Consider the following 19,206-nt stretch of genomic DNA (forward strand, 5'->3'; position numbering starts at 1 on the left):
AGGGTCCATTGTTTTAATTTGTTAAAATAATTAATTTTTCTCATTATTAAATACTTTCATATCTTTTTTTCTCTATAGCCATTACATCATGTATTGAAACTTGTGTATTGATTGGTTATGTATCTTGCGAGACCCGAGCTGTTTCCCAATAAATTATTATCGAATATATAATTATTTTGCCCATGCATTGCAAGATTGACACTGAATGTTGATAACCGAACATTTGTCTACCGTTGTAGTAAAATAAAGAACATAGCCATAAGACCCTGGGCATGTGTCTCTCTCCCCCCCCCCCCCTTTCCACATTCCCCTTATATTTTTACCGATATAATTTACTATAGAAAACATAGCAACTTTATGCTTGTGTCTTTCAAAAATAACGTCTTATAACCGTGATAACCCCCTGTTGTTTTTTTATTTGGGAGGGGGGGGGGAATTAACAGTGATTTTTTATTTTATTATTTCCTACGGGCCTGCATGAACAAACAGAAATCATTATCTTTATTAAGCATGTATATTTCAGCATTCCGTACAAACTTGGTCACTGGTCACTCTCTAACACCTTGTCACAAATTATATCCACTTTAAAACTCGTATTGGTCACTGGTCACTTTCTAATACAAATGTACCTTGACCTGACCTAAGTCGATAAAAAATGGGTACCAACTGTTCCTTCGCAATGCGCTCGGCACTTTTAAGTGAAAGTACCGAGGTCCCGTGTCACGGTAGGCGTTGGCACGATAAAGATCCCTCACTGCTCAATGGCCCTGGGCGCCGAGTAAAGATCAAAATTTGAAGCCCTTCACCGGTATATGGTGACGTCTCTATATGAGGGGAAAATTCTCGAATGGGACGTAAAACAACATACAATCAATCAATCTAGTACCTTGTCACAAACTATATCCACTTTGAAACCCGTATAATTACTAATGATTATTAATCGCTAGTCACTTGTTTTATTGCACACTAAATTCTGAAATCCGTATTAGTCACTGGTCAATTTCTAATTCCTGGTTACAAACTATATCCTCTCTGAAATCCGTATAACTATTTATCATTAATCGTCACTTGTTTAATTGCACACTAATAATTCCCATCGACTACAATACGTCCCCTCCCCCTACCTTTGCTCTTTGAATCCGATTAACAATATTTATTATTATGACATGAAACCTGTAAACAAAGTAGATAATACGATATAGATATTCTTGATATAAATCTATTATAATATTTAAGAAGTTATAATATAAATTTAAGCATATTTTGCAGACCTAAAACCCAATATTTTTTCTAATTTCGTTCTGATATACATAACACTCTTTCTTGCATTGTAATATAATCAAATGACCTCTTCGGTTTGAATATATTCAACGATTTCTTGAAGGACATAACTTAGCAAAGGGGGGTAATTGAATCTTAAACCGTCTTTTGATTGGTTAGTTTGGATCTTGAATCTCGAAACTCGAATTTCGAATCTCGAATTTCGAATCTCGTATTTCGAAACTCGAATCTCGAATGAGCCTTCTGAGCTTTCGTAGTTCCATATGTTTCTCAAAAACGCGCTAAAAAAAATAAAATATGATTGTGCTTTAAGAACCCTCTATACACTGCACGCTAGAGAGTTCTGAATTTGTGGTACTTTTATGCAGATAGAGTTATCTGCCCTTTGATCAAGAATAAAATAAATTGAAAAGTACAGTTTATAACTTAATTTGCGATCAAATCAAGAATTCATAAAACTTTAATAGGCCAAGATGAATAGATAGAACACTTCATGTGCAGGTATTTTGCCCACTTAAGTAAACAACAGTGATTTATGCTCATCTGACTTCAATGTCTTTGAACATTTTTCCTGGGGGTAAATGCAAGGCACCCTATGCTGAAAATGTGATAAATATGCTCAATGCTTACACCTTTACACACTATAATTTTTTCAATGTCCAAAAAATATTTTCCTCTAGTGTATAGAGGGTCCTTAACAGTATCTTGTATAGATTACTGGTGTTATGGTGAATTGTGTATGCTATAGACTTCTTGTAATAGATTTCATTACACGTTGGTTGACATTTTACAAATATAATAAGAATCCTCATCTTTAAAGTCAAAACTGGTGAAGGGTCTTTATTTCATGAAATTAATGTGTGTGTATATGTTTTGTTTTGTTTGTTTGTTTTTTTCTTCATAAACATTAGTCTTAAACCTTGATATTTCCTCTCGGGAAATTTATCATAATTCTGCGTGATATAAAAAAGACAGTGAAATTTATGTGTATATATGTATGTATTATGTAATACTGTGACAGAGATATAATGTACAAGTGAAAAGACTACATGTATATTGAACATAGCAGTCATTTAAACATTATTCTCTGTAATGTCTGTGAGGGCATGTTTGAGGGGGTAAATAATATTTACAGTCTTATGTGTTAATTTAATGAGTTGTATTATTACTTAATTACTAACAATAGTAAAGTAAAACATAAATTCTTCTAAGGAAAACCTATCAGACCAACATATATTCAACATGACTTATATAGATTCTTCGTTGATTTCAATGTATAGAAAAACCTTTGATGACGAAATTGATATTAAATATACTATAGTACATTTATGTACAAATTAAGTTTGCTTCAACTTCATTTTTACTTCCATCAGATTTACTGTCAGATAAAAGAGAGACAATTCTTGGTAATAAATTCTAAAAAGAAATTATATTTCAGAAAATCAGAGTATTTTATATTGAAATAAAACACTCTAATTGGAGAGAGTCCTTCACCAAAAATGGATCGGGAAGACTGCATGGGATGCCCTTAATTTTGTCTGGAGTTGTTGATGCATACATACAGTGCAGGGAACTAATTTTGTTACATAAACCAGCATCAGCATAAGCATTAGTAGCATCAGGATCAAGCTAGCATCAGGATCAGCATTTAAAAAACAGCATTACCAGGATCAGCATCAGCAAGCATAGGATAAAACCAGCATTGACCTACATAAAACCAGCATTATCCTACTAGCATCAGAAAATCAATGAGCTTTAATTCAGTAAAAAATTAAAAAAGAAAGAAAGAAGATTGGTTAAAGTATTCACATTATTGATACATAGTGAGATATTATGATCAAATAATTGTAAAAGGCACTTTTATTGCTTTAAACGGCAATGCTGAAATTCATTATCTACTTCCGGTAGCATGATGCTGCTTCCGGTAGAATTGACCTAATTATAAAACAGCATCAGGATAAGGATTACTAGCATTAAATCAGCAAGCAAAGGAAGCATTCAAATCAGCAAGCAAAGGAAGCATTCAAATCAGCATCGATGCTGTAACAAAATTAGTTTCCTGCACTGTACATGTATGTATAATAGTTAAAAGTATTCAAGCAAGTCACATGTTAACCTCATTGCTAGTCAGCAATGATCAATTATTAAAATAGATGAAAGTTCTTCTGTGTATCCTTTCTACTCAGAAGTATTCTTGAACAAATGAGTTTGTTGAGGTTTATACTTTGTTTCAGACAGGACAATAGTATGGAGAGAGAGAGAGAGAGTGAGTCTAAATAAAATTCATCAATGTACAACAGGAATCATCATCAGATTTCCTAAATATTAGACAAGGGCTCACATGGGGTGACCAGTCAACAGGGGATTCTTACTCCTCCTAGGCACCTGATCCCAGGGGTCCATGTTCTTACTTTGTTCACAATCCGTTTTGTTTCCTGTATTAATGAGATTGATCAATGTTGCTATCTTCACCTTTTAATAAAGCAATCACCATTATGGACCCCCCTACTTTAATTTCATCAAAAAATTAAAAAAATAAAAGCATGAATCAGCATAGATATTGCTTTCAGTTTTAGAATAATTCAACTCTCTTCAGTTGTCAAAACCGTATTTTTTTAAGCAATTTTCTGCAGCAATATTAGAATTCAATGCTTATGACTTCCCCTTTGGATTAACTGTAACCTTGAAACTGATCGATATGAAAATAAAAAAAAATCTATATCTATGGGCACATTTCTATTGTGCAAAAAATGAGACTAAATATCCAGCAATTTCATTTCATACATTGTTTATTAATTTAATGCAGATGTCTCAAACTCCTAAATAACATTTACTGCTTTATCTGCAATACATGTCGTCATTAAATCATAAATAAAAGCATGAATACATGAAATATTGAGTCAATATTACATGATATTACACAAGTTTCATTGATAAAATGCAATAATGTTTCACTATCAAATACACATAAATAACACCTAGCACCATGGGTTGAACACATAGTTATGTATATTATTTACATTTATATACAAATGAATACTGTTGACCATGTGATACACAATTTATATATAACAAATACTTGAAATTTACAGCCCTGTGAAAAACTGCATTTTCCCTTCTTCGAAAAATTATTTTTCTTAATTATACATTTACCATGGGATCAATTTACTTACAAATGTAGTTTATTCATGAATTCAAAACAAAGCATCGGCAATACATGAACAATATGTGGAGAAGAGATTGTACTATTTTTAACATTAAACTAGAAATCTGACCAGTCAGCAAGGGCCCCGCTGAGGGGTAGAAATATAAGGGTGCAGATTACGGGATGAGAATTTTACTTGATTACAAAAATTTAAAAATACATAAAGAAGAATAAGCAACAGCAACTGCTAAATATCCAACAACCTGTAAATAGTATCCTTGTATTTACATAAGGCAGTAAAAACATCATATCTATAATGACTCAATTAAATGTGTATTTAAAGAAGAATGAAGCATGTGTTTTCTAAAATGCCAGTCTTCAGTGAATGCAAATATCACCCAGGCTTGACCTTAACTTCAAAACAAACATCAGTTGCAGACAAAGGTGTTAATTAATCTTAAAGTGACAGAAACACAACCCTCTAAAAATTTTCTGCGACCAGCAAGATAATTAATCCCAGGGGATTAATTATACTGCTCTCTCAATCTTTTCTTCCAAATTTACAACAAGAACTTTTTCAGCAATGATAGAATGAGGTTATTATCTGATTACCTCTTAAAATAAATAGTATTCTTGAATTTACATAAGGCAGAAAAAAGAAAGAAAAAAGAAAAAAAGAAAATAATATTATAAAAAGATATCTTTATCTGTATCTTGTTTTTAGAATTCAACAAAATCATAAATAACTCATTTTGTTTTACCAAAATAAAGTATGAACATTATTTAAATCCACATATCAGAGAATGTAACCATCATTCAGAATTAACAACTTCAAAACAAACTTCATTTGCAGACAGAGGTGTTAATTAATCTCAATGTTACAGATAAAGATAAATGCTTTGGATTTTCTTCAAGAGAAAAGTTAATTAATCCCAAGAGACTCATTGCAGCCTTTCACAGTTTACAATAGGAACATTCTCAGCAGTTATCTCTCTTTGCCAATTCATTCTTATATAAAGTTAAGGAATCTACCCCACCACCCCAGCTCCAAACCAGATGACATAGAGAATCAAACTTAGCATCAAAATATGTCTTACTGCCTATTCAACCAACATACCAAATTTGAACTTAACTGGTCAACCCTAAAAAAAGTTAATAGAAAAAAAAACAGAAAATTTGTGGACGGAAGAATGACAGACAGACAGACAGACAGACAGACGGACAGACAGACAGACAGACAGAGTGATTACTATAGGGCACCCGCAAATCCTTGCGGGGCCCTAATGAAATATACAATTTAAAAAATCTATAATATCAAAATATTTACGCAAAAAATGCAAAAATCATTTTTTTTTAAAGTAAAAAATGTGTCCAAAATTTAAATAAAAGTATTGGTGCCCCAAAAAGGTAACTTATGTGGTGAAAATCTGAGATTCCTTCCTGACTTTAATAACTTGTCAATATATCTTAAAATTGGAAAAGTATAAATGCCTCAACATAAGAAATGGTTCTCGTGACATACATTGTAAGTATGTGCATTATATATTTAATGCATGATAATATTCAGAAAAATCTCTCAATGTTGACATCATACATATGCATGATTCTTATGTAAATGGAAATAATAATATTAAAAAAAATCTTATTTCTGACAGTAAATAAAATTATTGGAGGGCTGCTATCAAATAATTAACCATATTGAAAGAAAGTTATTTTGGGGGAAAAAAAGTTACATCTACATAATGATGGATATTTTGAAAACTTGCCTCAAACTTTACATCTTAAAATAATAAACTTACTGTACAATCACGAACAACCTTTGCACAAACTATAACGAATTTTTAATAAATAGCTATAAAAATACAGTTAATGTTATGAATTCATGATAAACTAAATTCAAACTAAATTCACTAATATGGCATCAATGAGTTTAACTTATCCAAAAAAATTTGACGTTCACATCCAGAAATGTTTTTAAAGCAGATTTTGAAACAAAAAATATCACAGAATTAAAAAAAAATCCACATTCATGTCCAACTCCACAAAACATCTGTTGTTATAATGAAGTTTCATTGGGTGGGATACCATTATTTTCCAAGGCCAATAACCTCTGCTTCAACATATGAATCTGTAAAATTAATAGCAATTCTTTTAATAATGCATATAATTCAAAGATTCATTTAAATGTATCACATAAATTTTCAATTTTTTAGATGATGCATGTTTCTAAACTGATTAAAGTTATACCTTCCCCCTTCAATATATACTCTGACCCCCCCCCCCCCTTATTTTAAATACTTTTTTTTCAACAAATACATGTAAATCATGTAACGAAAGTTTTATTAGTCTTTTTAACCTTCTGCTGGACATATTAAGCTTTACTTTATAATTAAAGGTGGACATGATAGTACATGTATCAAGATTTGAACTTAGCTGCAGATCTGTAGCTCACTGGTCTGAAGAAATTGGGATGGACGACCAGAGAGCTACAGTGCCACCCATTGAAAAAAAGTGTATATTTATTGCACACAAAAAATGTGTGCTGTTCCTTGTTGTAGTTCTCCTTATATCTAAGCTTCCATCTCAAAATATTATTAACCGTGTGTTCCTAACATATTCATTTACAACTTCTACGACAAAACACTCCCAAAAGCCATTGTTCATACCCCTCCTGGGCCTGGATAATTTAGCCTATTTATACTGCCATTTTGGGTGGCATGACAATTTAGTCTAAAGAACTTCATGCATGACTTGTGCAAAAAGTTTTTGAACAGATTTAGTGAAAAATATGTTAGTAATACTTTGAGATACATGAAGAAATAAATCAAGAAACGGTGCACTTTTTTGTGTGCAACATTTTTCGATGAGTGGCACTGTGTCTCTGGTGATCCATCGCAATTTTCTCAGACCAGAGCTACAGATCTGCAGCTAGATTTGAACTTAGACAATGAATAAGAGGTACATTTGTACCTTATAACTTTAAAGAATCATCATAATATAGGCTCATATTGTTGGTAAAAAGAAGTGTGAATTAAGGGAATGTCGGCAAACAAGAAAACACTGATCACTCTGACAAAAAAAATCAAACACAACTTGTAAGTGTTGAATAATGTAGCATTATTTGTTAACTGTCGAATGTTGTATACAAAAATCTCACAAACTTTGGACTCTATCAAACTTCCAAGAAAAAGAGCAGAATAAGGGAAGCTCTCAAAAGTTGCAATAAAACCCATTCATGGGTAATCAAAAATTTTGAATCTGTTTTTGAACAAAGTGGTAGGAAAATTTCAATTCTCCTTTTTAATGTTGATCTAATCATTTCACATTTTTCACTTCAAAGCCCTTATCCCCTTAACTTTATGAAGTGGATTTTTCAGCCCTGAACCCTTACCTGTGCCTCATATCTTTCTGTCAGTGCTTGGATCTGAAATTCCAGTTTCTTCAGTTTTCCTTGATATTTCTTCTTGGTTTTTTCAAACGCAGCTATCAAAGCACTGCAATAAGATATCTTGCAATCATATTTCTGAAAGGCAGCTTCTTAAAGTTAAAAACTTCTCAATTAAAAATAATTACCAAAGAATGATTATTTATTTACTTTAACCATGGAAATGTTTGTGTGGGGGAGACTTTTTCTGCGATAAGTAAAGTTTCAAAAAATTAATAAAATTCAAATAAAGTAACACACTCAACAACAAATCAACACATTTTGTAAATTCCTTAACTTCAGATCTGCAATAATAAGCGCCATGCGAATGCTTATGACTTTGTTCCATGGATATCTCAAAATTTACCAAGTAAAAATATACATGTATACAGTACTTTATAATCCCAATATCAAAGTTTACCAATAGTCATCTAGAATTTGAAATATTCAAACTGACCTGTTGAAATATTCCAATTGACATGTTCACTCTCTTAAGGAAATTTACCCCATAAAAATAACGATATATATAGTATTTTATAATCCTAATGTGTAAGTTTAAAAATAATCAACTAGAATATAAAATATGCAAACCGACCTGTTAAATTTTCAAACTGACCTGTTAGCTCTCTTAAGGTCATTAACGAACTCTGCAGACTGCTGATGTCGGATCTCAGAATTCCGGGACAATTTCTCCAAAGCCACCACCAGTTCTTGTACCCTAGATTTTAGCTTTCTTTCTCTCTGAAGAGCCTCAGACAAGTCTCGAGATGACCCCTCAGGTAAGTCATGTAATGCTTTATCAGCCAATGGGGATGAATCAGAATGCTGCTGTTCTGCATCCTATAAAGTAATAGTATCAATAGTCCAAGCTAAACTCTGCAAAAATTGTGTCCCTTTGCAGGGTCACCAAAAAGGTCAAAAGGGGAAAAAATGATTATTCTCTTCTTTATGCTACCAAAAATTTGGAAATGCTCTGATAAAATTTAAGAGTTTTCTCCCAAATATGGTGGCAAAGGGACTTCACTTTTGTAAATTGTGGAAAACTTGATGGTCTTATGAGTGAATGGTTACTTAGCTGTATTAAGAATTAAATATTATTCGATTTCTGAACAGCTCAGCCTGCAACTTAGCAGGTGAAAGATTCTATTCATAAGCTGAACTAAGTAAAATACACCATATGTGAATTTAGTTTTGTCCTAATATAAATGTATTATATGAAGTGCGTATACATCCTTTTTATCCATTTACTCTCACATTATTTTTAGCCAAATCTGTTTGACTGAATGTCCAAAAGTTATCAACATATTCAATGGAACAAAAAACATCAGAGATAAAGCTGTACAAGTTTAACATATTTCATTGTCTGATCCCTAAAACTTATTCTGGATAAAATATCTGAGTTAAAGGTGTATCAGTTTAAAATATCTCAATACCTGAGACTTATTCCTCTCCTCCATCTCAGACTTGAGGTGCTCTATCTGGATTACATAGGCCTGCTCCCTGGATTCCTTCCCACTGAGTCTCAGCTCCAGGGCATTCTTCTCTTTTTCCAGGAGGTAGTTCTGGGCCCTTAATTCTGCTTTTTCTTCCTTTAATGAAACATATAAAGAATTACTCCTGTAAAAACCACCTGCTGTAACAACTTATGTTTGCAATTGGCCCTTGAAACATTATCAACTGTTCTAAATGTTACTTTTTTCCAGCCAAAGTCTGGACAAATCAATTGATTATTTTGTGTCCTTTAAACATCAACACAAGAATAATTTACTGCTCTGCAGACATTATCTAAAGCAAAGTATGTTTTCTGCAAGTGTTAGATGCAACTGCACCTACCATGACACCGATTTTTGTCTTATGCAAGGACTATCTGAAATACTTTACATTTCTTCAGTGATTTTTATCACAAGAAAAATCAGCTCATATCTCACAATATTTCATACAAATGAAGTTGATATTTATAGAATCTACACAGCAAGGCAAGTGCCACTCCTTAAACAAACCTTCATGGCCATGAGTTCCTGCATCAGTACAGCATTCTCCAGATCTAGCCTGCACGCCTCAGTCTGTCTTGTCGGCTCGTTGACCGGGGCATCCATGTTCAGGCTCTCCAGCTCCATCACGGTGGACTTGATCGAGGCTCGCTCAGTCTTCAGTTGGTGGATGTATTCTCTAAGTTTCTGTTCCTCTGCTTTAGAAAAATCTTCTGAGTAACAACCACTACTGCTGGTGCTAGAAATAGAAAAATGGATTTTTTAAAATCGAAGTTTTTTTCACTTTAGATGTTCTTCTTTTTATCTACCAAAGGATTTGTGACCACAGCTTTAACCCTGGTTGAAAATTAACAATGTTTCTGAAATTTGAAAATAAGCAAAATATACACTGTTGACATTGATCATACTACACATACTCTTTGATCAGAAAAGTTTACTTGAGCCTTTGGCTTGAGTCAGCTGTACCATTTCATAAGTATTGATGATCATAAATTATTTATATTTTCTACAGGTAAGATCAAGTGTCCATAACAGCTATTAAAGGAATTATTATTTTTTATCTCAGTGAATACCTTGCAGTGTGTGTAGAACTATCATCCCATGGGTTAACACCAAAATTCCTGTCCAACTTTTGAATCAGATGCCTGGCCACATTTTCTGCAGTCTTCCGAGTATTCCGAGATTTCTGAGCCAGCTGGTTAATTTCTTCCTGTGTCTGAGCTGAACTCCTGAGCCCCTGAGTAACTCCAGCTGATCGACAGTTTGATAACGTCAACCCCAACTCACTCTCAGTCAACGACAACACAACATCGTAAGCCTCAATAGTTTGATCTGAATAATTCAATGCCAACTGCAGGGCAGTATTATTGGACTCATATTTTCCTATGAGTATACACAACCTATCGGACAAAGACTTGGATTCCATTAATGTCAAATTTAGTAGATCATTTTGAGATTTCAAACTGTCAATTTTGCTTTGCAATCTCTCAAACTCGATCTCGAATTCCTGTACTTTGCTCTCCCCTAGCTCTCCTCGCTCAGTGTAGAGATTCTGGACAATCTCCTGCATGTTGGAGCCTTCCTGAATGTTCTGTACCAAGTGTTCCGCTACTTTGGTGTTTGGAAGCCGCTAAGATGTAGAGAAACCAATGCACATTTAACTACATGGAACATACTGCCATGATTTGATTTAAGTCAAAATACTAAACTTTAAATCAGAATTTTATATCAGTCCTGCTTATTTTTGATTGTGAATATTTTGATATGAAAAACTGCATTTTATGAAAAAGGATTGAAAATATTCATCCCTTTAAAAATCTACTATCACTTTTCAAAAACCTAATAAAGCAGAGAGTTTTTTTCCCCACCATTTATCACATTGAAATATTCTTACCCCTCCAGACTCGAGTTCACAGCCCAGCACAGGGCGCTCATTCGAGCATGTCTTGAGCTTTTTGAGTTCAGCAACTTTGGCTACTGGGAATGTTTCATTATTGGACATCTGAGATCTGATAAGAAGAAACATTCATTTCTTTCAATACTTAATATGTAAGACACCATTCACTGCATTTATTATGGACATTTCAAAATTAAAATTAACTGTAAGAACAGTCACTATAATAATATACAAGATACTGTATACAGGGTTAATTTTGCCCCATGATATTTTCACCCTTTCACACTAGAAAGCAATTCTGCCCCGTTTTAAATTTGCCCAGTCAAAGTTCTGTTTAAGAATTTATACTGTCTTCTTTGAATATGCCCCGTCTTAAATTTGCCCACTTGTGTCTAGGGCGAAAGGGGGCGAAAATAAAATGTAGGCAAAAATTTCACTATATACAGTAAATGAAGCTTATTCCTCAGAAACATGAAGCTGCTAGCTGAGCTACATATAATTCACTGCATTGTCTGATTAGCATAATAGAAGTTTCTAAATGGATTACCTTTCAGTGGGTGTGTGGGGTGGTTGATTTTTGGTGGGGGTTGATGTCCGACTGGCCTGGGGGGAGGTTTTGAGATGTTGAGGGGACATCTGTTCTGTTCTTATTTCGTGAACCTAAAATTACAAAACATTTAATATCATGTCTTCCTAAAACATCTCAATCTTAAATTAAATGTAAAACAGCCTGTAACCCTCAATTCAATATTTTTTCATCACATTTTCTCCACAAAATTGTACAAAAATGTCTCAAATTTTTAATACAAACCAATCAAAATACTATACTGAAGGTAATGATCTATTTCTGAAAATCTACTTTATTGACCTAAAGTAAGTTATTATTTGTAGTGACAAATGGATGTTAGGAGCATAGTACACATTTTCTGAATAAAAGTTTTTTATCCCCACAACAGATTATTTCATTCAGTTACAAAATGACACTTCATGAAGATTATCTCCCTTTATTGCCTCACCCTCTGCCTTAACTTGTCTCTCTCCTCCCTGAGGCTGCCAATTGCAGCTCTATGCATATTAAGCTCCGCCTCCTGCCTCTGTACAGTTTCCTGTAGCACCATTGCATCCTGTCTGAGGGTAAAAATCACTTCCTGTAGGTAGGCGGGGTCAGGGTACTCGTTGGGAGGGGGTGGGGGAGGAGGATGGAAAGTGGCTGGTCTAAGGCCTCGGGGTGGGGGTGAAGGGGGAGATTCAAGGTCAAGGGCATCCATTTGTTTACATGCCTGGAAATAAAGAACACTGTTTTAAACAGATATACAGGAATGTTAGGAATTCAATCTAATTAAAATTAGATGTTCCGAATCCGCTACCGCTGCTCAAACATCTAACAACATCCCATTAGGGGTCACGTCAGAGCGACCTTTCGATTATGAATAAACATAAAAATTTTGGCAAATCAGATTCAACCTTCTGTATACAATTCTAAAATTAGTTCCACGGCTACATCTTAACATTATTGATGCTCAGTAGACTGTCTTACGTTGAATTAAAGTAATTTTGGTATAAATTGAACGTATAGTCCGCCAATCTGGTATTCTTACCTAAATAATGCAAACGAAAATGCACAAACTACATGTATACGTCTATATATCCCGCACGTCATATTTATTTTTAGCACGTTCTTACCATGCATATTTTGTTTACTACGAAACCCCTCGGGTGTTTAGGTTTGGCAGTAAAAAAAGAAACGCATCCGAACTATAAGCCAAGATTTCAGAGACGGCGATTTTATTGGGTAATCGAAAGGTCGCTCTGACGTGACCCCGAATGGGATGTTGTTAGATGTTTGAGAAGCGGTAGCGGATTCGGAACATCTAATTTTAATTAGATTGTTAGGAATTTGAAATCAAATTTTTGTGCATGCATGTTGGTTTCAATGAAAGTTCATACAAGAGAGTTAATCATGTCAAAATTATGATAATTAATATTCTCCAGTCCACAAAAAATTTGCAAAACTAAAACATACAGAAAATTTCTTTATCAATCTTCTTCTTAAGATCAGAAGGACATGATTAGTAACATTTACCCAAACAATTTCCACATTTACAAAATTTGACCTCATTACCTGCAAGGCAACGAGGACAAATTATTAAAGTATTTTGTCCTCCTTACCTGTAAAGCTAGTTCCTCTACACTGTCATTGTCCTCAATATCACAAAGGGCCTCTTCTGTATTACAGCCCTCCTCTACCGTGTCCTGCCCCGTTTTCATTGGTTGATTCTCGATCACATTATCCAGGGCCGTCACTACCCGGGACATTTCCGTGTTCAAGTCATTGCCAAGGATATCTGTATTAAAGTAGGTTATGATATTTGTAGCAAGAAGCCCATGGACATCAATGCTTACCCGAGTCAAACTGATCTAAAATGTGTCTGTCAATTACGTGAGTTATGAAATTCCCTTAAAAAAGTGGGAATAAGCTATGTCAAAATGGTCAAGTCATGATATCAAATATCTTGATGTAAAACAAGGCAGTGGTAAGAAATTGGAATCTCAGTACTTGTTTCAATATTTTAAAATCAGTAAGTCCTGAGACTGTTGGTCTTGGATTCATTAGCATGACATTAAACATTTATTATTAAATAAGGCAGACGTACTGTAGTATGTAGTAAGAATCCCAAAACATAGGATGTCAATATTTGTATAAACATTTATAAATTGAAAACATCCGTTCGTACCTAGACCGCTGGCCTGAGAGTCGTTAGCCGCCCGACTTCCTCCATCGTTACTTTTATTACTCTGGACAGCTGCGTCTTCATACTCGTCTTCCTCTCTGAAATACAACAGAACAGTGATTAACTAATTAATATATGACTGGATGTTAGCTCTGAAATACAACAGAACAGTGATTAACTAATTAATATAGGACTGGATGTTAGCTCTGAAATACAACAGAACAGTGATTAACTAATTAATATAGGACTGGATGTTAGCTCAAATTTAAAGAGTAGTTTAATTTTTTTTTTTCTATGAACTATATAATCATACATGAACACATTTATTATGTGTACTACTTAAATTTGAGCTTTTTCAAAATTTGGCACAAATATAGAAACATGCACATAACTTCTAACTTCATCATGATTTAATTCCTTTTTTTTCATTTATTAATAATAATAAGGAAGGATAGTGTTTTTTTTATCTTTAACATTTACAAAATCTTAATTTACCATATATAATCATAATTTAGTTTTCATTATAGGACTGTCACTTTCTAGACTATTTATGATCAAAGAGAGATGGCTAAAAGTCCCAGCTGAGTTTAATACATCCATGACATTATATGACACTTACACCCCCTCATTAAAGTAACTGCTGTGACTGCAGACAGTTGAAAGGGTTGAAAACAGTTGGAAATACAGTAAAACATGTTTATAGCAATTTTAGTGCCAGGGACAAACAATTTTGGTTTATTATAAAAGTTACTTATTGTATGATATATATCTGATAAGTTTATACATGTAATATCTTTTATGGTATGGGATTTATTTCAGGGAATGAAAATCACTATGTAATGTACGAATGAATTCCATATACAGTGACTTATAGCATATTTGCTGTAACCTTGTTTCACTGTATTTATTTTGGTTTAAGGAAGTAAATGTAAAAAAAACTTTAAAAATAAAAAATACCTTTTACACAAAATCTGATATTTTTTGGACCTAAGTTAAATAATGAAATTGCCAATGAAAGAAGAGAAATTATATACGAGTTTAAAAAAAACTTATTTGTAATCTGTTGCATATTTTACAAACTGAAAAAAAATGATGATGATGATGATTTCTCCTCAAACATCAAACACATGAGGAATTTTTTTTAAACAATGTGTTTGGTTTAAAAGAAATCAGAGAGAGAGAGAGAGAGGAATTCAAATCATCCACTGCTAAATAAAACTTTAATAAGCTCTGACTTCCAAAGTTATGCACTCTATCAGCTCCGATTCCAGATTCTTTTGGATGAGTGTCAACATCCTTGCTTACACACTGTAGCACAAGTCCATTAAGTGCATGTTAAAGCCCCCAAACATACACTATATAATTGCTAATCAATAGATGATTATGGAACCCATAGTCAAAGACACTTAAATGTTATGCATCCCCCCTTTCTCTCTGGAGCTATCCTCCGTGGCATGCCACGGTATTGATTTTGTGGGTTTTGTTCTTGTTTTGTTTATTCAAGGGAATAGCATTCAACAGTTAACCTTTTGCAGCTAATGTTTCCAGCTTCAATCTGGGAAGAAATCATTAGCATGATTCTCTTCTCAATAAATCTCTCTTCAGACAGTATTTATTCTCATCTAACTTAATGGTATGTACAAAAATTTGGTAAGAAACTTATGAAGTCTACTTGAATAAATGTGTGAATATTTGTTTGTTTAATGTCCCTTTAAGAACTTTTCACTCATATTGAAACACCACAACTTGCCAGTGGAGGGCTGCAAATTACTTAATGGCACTTGTGGCCTTTGAGCTGTGAGGGATCTTTTTTGTGCCAGCTGATACTGCAACATGGGACCTCGACTTAGTTTATACTGTCTCATCCAAAGGACCGATGTATGAAAATATTGGTAATTTTATACTATGTAAGGGTACAAAATTATCTTAAACTGATACCTTTTTATGACCAATTACAAATATTCTTATCTCTGCAATTATCTAATAAGCCCAAAATTATTGATGTACATTTATGATTGTGCATTTAGATATCATTTACTGCTTGGTTCAAGAAATATTTTGAGGACAAAGTTTAGAGAAAAGCCACCATCACTTCAATGCAGCCATCATCACTATATCGTATGTGTAAGGCATTACACTAGTCTAGACAAAAAAAAAAGACTCTGAGTGAATTCTAACTTCCATTTTTTTTCATGAGGCATGATATATGAAATACCCCCTGGTATATATATACCATATAATCAACTGAATAAGTATCATAGCCCTTATAAGTCTAAGGTTATATGTGGTAGTGTAAGATACATGGCATCCTACTAGCTTGGGCTTATGGGTTAACACTTTAGCTCAATTGGTAGAGCACTGGACTGGCATGCCAGAAGCCCCGGGTTCAATCCCAAGTGGAGGCACTTATATGTCTCCATTACATAAATGCAAGTTAAGGGGGAAAGAAAGAAGTACATATAAATGTAAACATTACTGTGATCAAATGTAATCTGACTCTCTCAGACACTTTAGATGCTGAATTGCCCCCCCCCCCCCTTTTTTTTCTTAATGCCTTTCTTAATGAATTTCCTTGATTAATTTTATGCCTGTCCTTAAAAACCTACTGAGATATAGTAAATTTAAATGTTATTTAAATTCCAACATGCACCCTATGTATTTACATATTCATCTGTGTTCGTTATGGCTAGAGATCTTCTTTAAAAAGTTTTTCTTTCTGATGAAAAAAAACAAGAACATAGTTTTCTTCCACATAATTAAGAAATAACAAAACTTGTGTGCTGTTGTGTTTTTTTATAAGTACATTAACACAGATGTAGTTTATTTCTTGCTTATATAGATAAAAGCTCTCTATTTTGTTTCCTTTTCCACTAATGTACCTTGATCTCATTCCAAGAGTCTATTTCTGTACTCTTCCTTCAAAATATTATCTTTACAAATTTTTCTGTTACTTCCTGGCCTACAAATCTCATGACCTTCACCGTTATTCCTTTAAACAAGAAATGTCTGTGAAACACTTATGACCCCCCCCCCCCTCCCCCCCCAAAAAATAATAATTGGAATTTTTTGAAGTCCAAGGGACATAACTCTGTCTAATTAAAATTGCTCAATCATACCCAAAACAGAACTCGACCTAGATATTCTTATGATAAATCTGTACACCAAATTTCATTCAGTATGTGCAACCTCTGCGAATAAAATGAATGGAAACTGCAAATAATTGTAATTTTCCCAAGTCCAAGGGGCATAACTCTGTCAAAAATTGCTTGATCGTACCCAAAACAGAACTTGATCTAGATATTCTTATGATAAATCTGTATATCAAATTTCATTTCAGTTTGTGCAACCTCTGCGAAGAAAATGAACAGATACTGTTGGTGGACCAGCAAACAGACAGACCGCCCGACTGACAGACAGCAGCAAAAGAATATGCCCTCCCTTCTTCGAATGGTGGCATAAATATACTCCATCTGTTTGTGCCTGATAAAATATTTTGCAACAATTCATTTACAAAAATTCATCACCCCACAAATTAACCCTATTTAAGCATATTATTTGGTTTAAACTATTTGAATACATTAATCTGCTGTACGTCTCTACTTTTTTCATACTTGGACATTTATTTTGATGTTTTTCCACATATTTCAAACTTGAAGGCATTAATTTCATTTATCTCTGAGTTCTTCCTACCTAATGTCATTAATTTGGTGTTCCTCTAACTTTTTTCCATACCTGATAACATTAATGTGGTGCCTCTCTATTTTTTTCCTAAGCTCTGCTATGACACTGTGAAGTTCTGTGATCCGCTCCTCATACCGTCCCGTGGTGATCTCGATTCTTGTATCACACTCATGCTGCAGTCTCACTTTATCTGCCTGTAATTTGGTTAGAATACAAATATCTACATTAAAAGAGACAAAGAGACTACCTGGTAGAACCCCCCCCCCTTCTCTTTTTTTTTTGAAGGGAGGTGGGGAGGTGCAAATTCAGGAAAAATGACTGCAAAAAGATAACTCTTAATAATGCTTTGCATATTATTCACTATAGAGGCTGTACAGATTTGAACACCCCCTCTCTGAGCCCTCACCCTTTCCTTTTTTTCTTTGGGGGGGGGGGGGGGGGGTAGGGGAGGTAATTATAAATAGAGGAAAAAATGACAGCTAAAAGAGATAATTCTTAATATTAAATAATGCTTTATATATAATTCATTATACTGTTACAGAACATATTTAAACATCCCCCCTTTCTGAGGACTAAATATATATTTCAGCTAAGTATAAACCATTTAATACCTGTAATCCCCCGTCTCTAAGGGCTAAATATTTCAGACAGGTATAAACAATTACCTGTATCCTATTGATTTGTTTCTCTAACACGTCCCGTTCACTGGTCACATGGTGAAGCCTGTTGTTTAGTTCTATTATCTCCCCTTTCAAGGAAGTCAATGCTGCTAGATGGAGCTAAAAATATAAGACTTCACAATGGTAATCTTTGAAAGTAAAATATTTAAAAATAATACAGTTGAACCTTGGTGTCTTGAACACTAACGTTAATGTGAATCAACAGTCCAATCTTATTATATTGAGATTAAGTTTCTACCTTGTTATCTTGAACCCTTTTATATTATGTGGAAGTTTTCTGACAGCGCTGTCATTTTTGAGATATACAACAAAATTCAATTATTTTACAGAGGTCACATATAAGGATATCCTAGTTATAAAGAGATTTTTATGTAATCCCATAGGAGATTTAAATTGCTCTGTTTTCCTGACATAAGGAAACAAAATTTGAATCCTTAATATGGTGACTTCCTTTTAACAGTACTTTGGTTTGACTGTACCGCATCTGGTAGAAACCCAGCAGAATTAAAGTATCAAAATATTAATCCATGCACATTTCTTTCTTTTATTTTAAATTATTAGCACATATTGAGCTGAAAAAGTTTATGAAAATCTTACATATTCTGGTTCTCTTTCATTCTTGCAATTTAAACCCGATTCCTGTTTAATTTCATGTAAAGTGTCAAGAGTTGTCTTCCTTGAATTGAGTTCTTTTTCATCGTAGGACCATGAACGTTTATACCAGTGACCTGGTGGTCTTGCTTTAAATTGAGTGGATAGACTTATTAACTTAATTTCATGTAAAGTGTCAAGGTTTGTCTTTCTGGAGTCAAGTTCTTTTTCGTCATAAGACCACGAACGTTTATACGTGTGACAGGGGGGTCTTGGTTTGAACTG

General features: G+C 33.7%; 1 protein-coding gene across 3 annotated transcripts in view; it reads right to left on the reverse strand.

Annotated features, from left to right (window-relative positions):
• The window catches only part of LOC133197997 (colorectal mutant cancer protein-like), a 91,697-nt gene that overhangs the window by 60,578 nt on the left and 11,913 nt on the right, over nucleotides 1-19,206 (reverse strand). Inside the window, exons 5-17 of one of the 3 annotated variants that reach the window (XM_061334145.1) lie at nucleotides 18,316-18,429; nucleotides 17,702-17,844; nucleotides 13,973-14,067; nucleotides 13,407-13,582; nucleotides 12,254-12,517; nucleotides 11,785-11,897; nucleotides 11,235-11,349; nucleotides 10,414-10,970; nucleotides 9,851-10,079; nucleotides 9,284-9,439; nucleotides 8,467-8,690; nucleotides 7,818-7,920; nucleotides 5,763-6,554 (exon numbers count right to left, since the gene is read on the reverse strand). In XM_061334145.1, coding sequence (XP_061190129.1) covers nucleotides 6,483-6,554; nucleotides 7,818-7,920; nucleotides 8,467-8,690; nucleotides 9,284-9,439; nucleotides 9,851-10,079; nucleotides 10,414-10,970; nucleotides 11,235-11,349; nucleotides 11,785-11,897; nucleotides 12,254-12,517; nucleotides 13,407-13,582; nucleotides 13,973-14,067; nucleotides 17,702-17,844; nucleotides 18,316-18,429 — 2,361 coding nt within the window. In that variant the 3' untranslated portion in view covers nucleotides 5,763-6,482. Of the gene's footprint in view, nucleotides 1-5,762; nucleotides 6,555-7,817; nucleotides 7,921-8,466; nucleotides 8,691-9,283; nucleotides 9,440-9,850; nucleotides 10,080-10,413; nucleotides 10,971-11,234; nucleotides 11,350-11,784; nucleotides 11,898-12,253; nucleotides 12,518-13,406; nucleotides 13,583-13,972; nucleotides 14,068-17,701; nucleotides 17,845-18,315; nucleotides 18,430-19,206 lie in introns of those variants that run through there. The other 2 variants (XM_061334147.1, XM_061334146.1) reach the window with 2 other exon arrangements.

This window comes from Saccostrea echinata, unplaced genomic scaffold, assembly GCF_033153115.1.
Source record: "Saccostrea echinata isolate AGI-Se365-2 ecotype Australia unplaced genomic scaffold, CSIRO_AGI_Sech_v1 ptg000032l, whole genome shotgun sequence".
In the NCBI taxonomy this organism is placed as follows: Eukaryota; Metazoa; Mollusca; class Bivalvia; order Ostreida; family Ostreidae; genus Saccostrea; species Saccostrea echinata.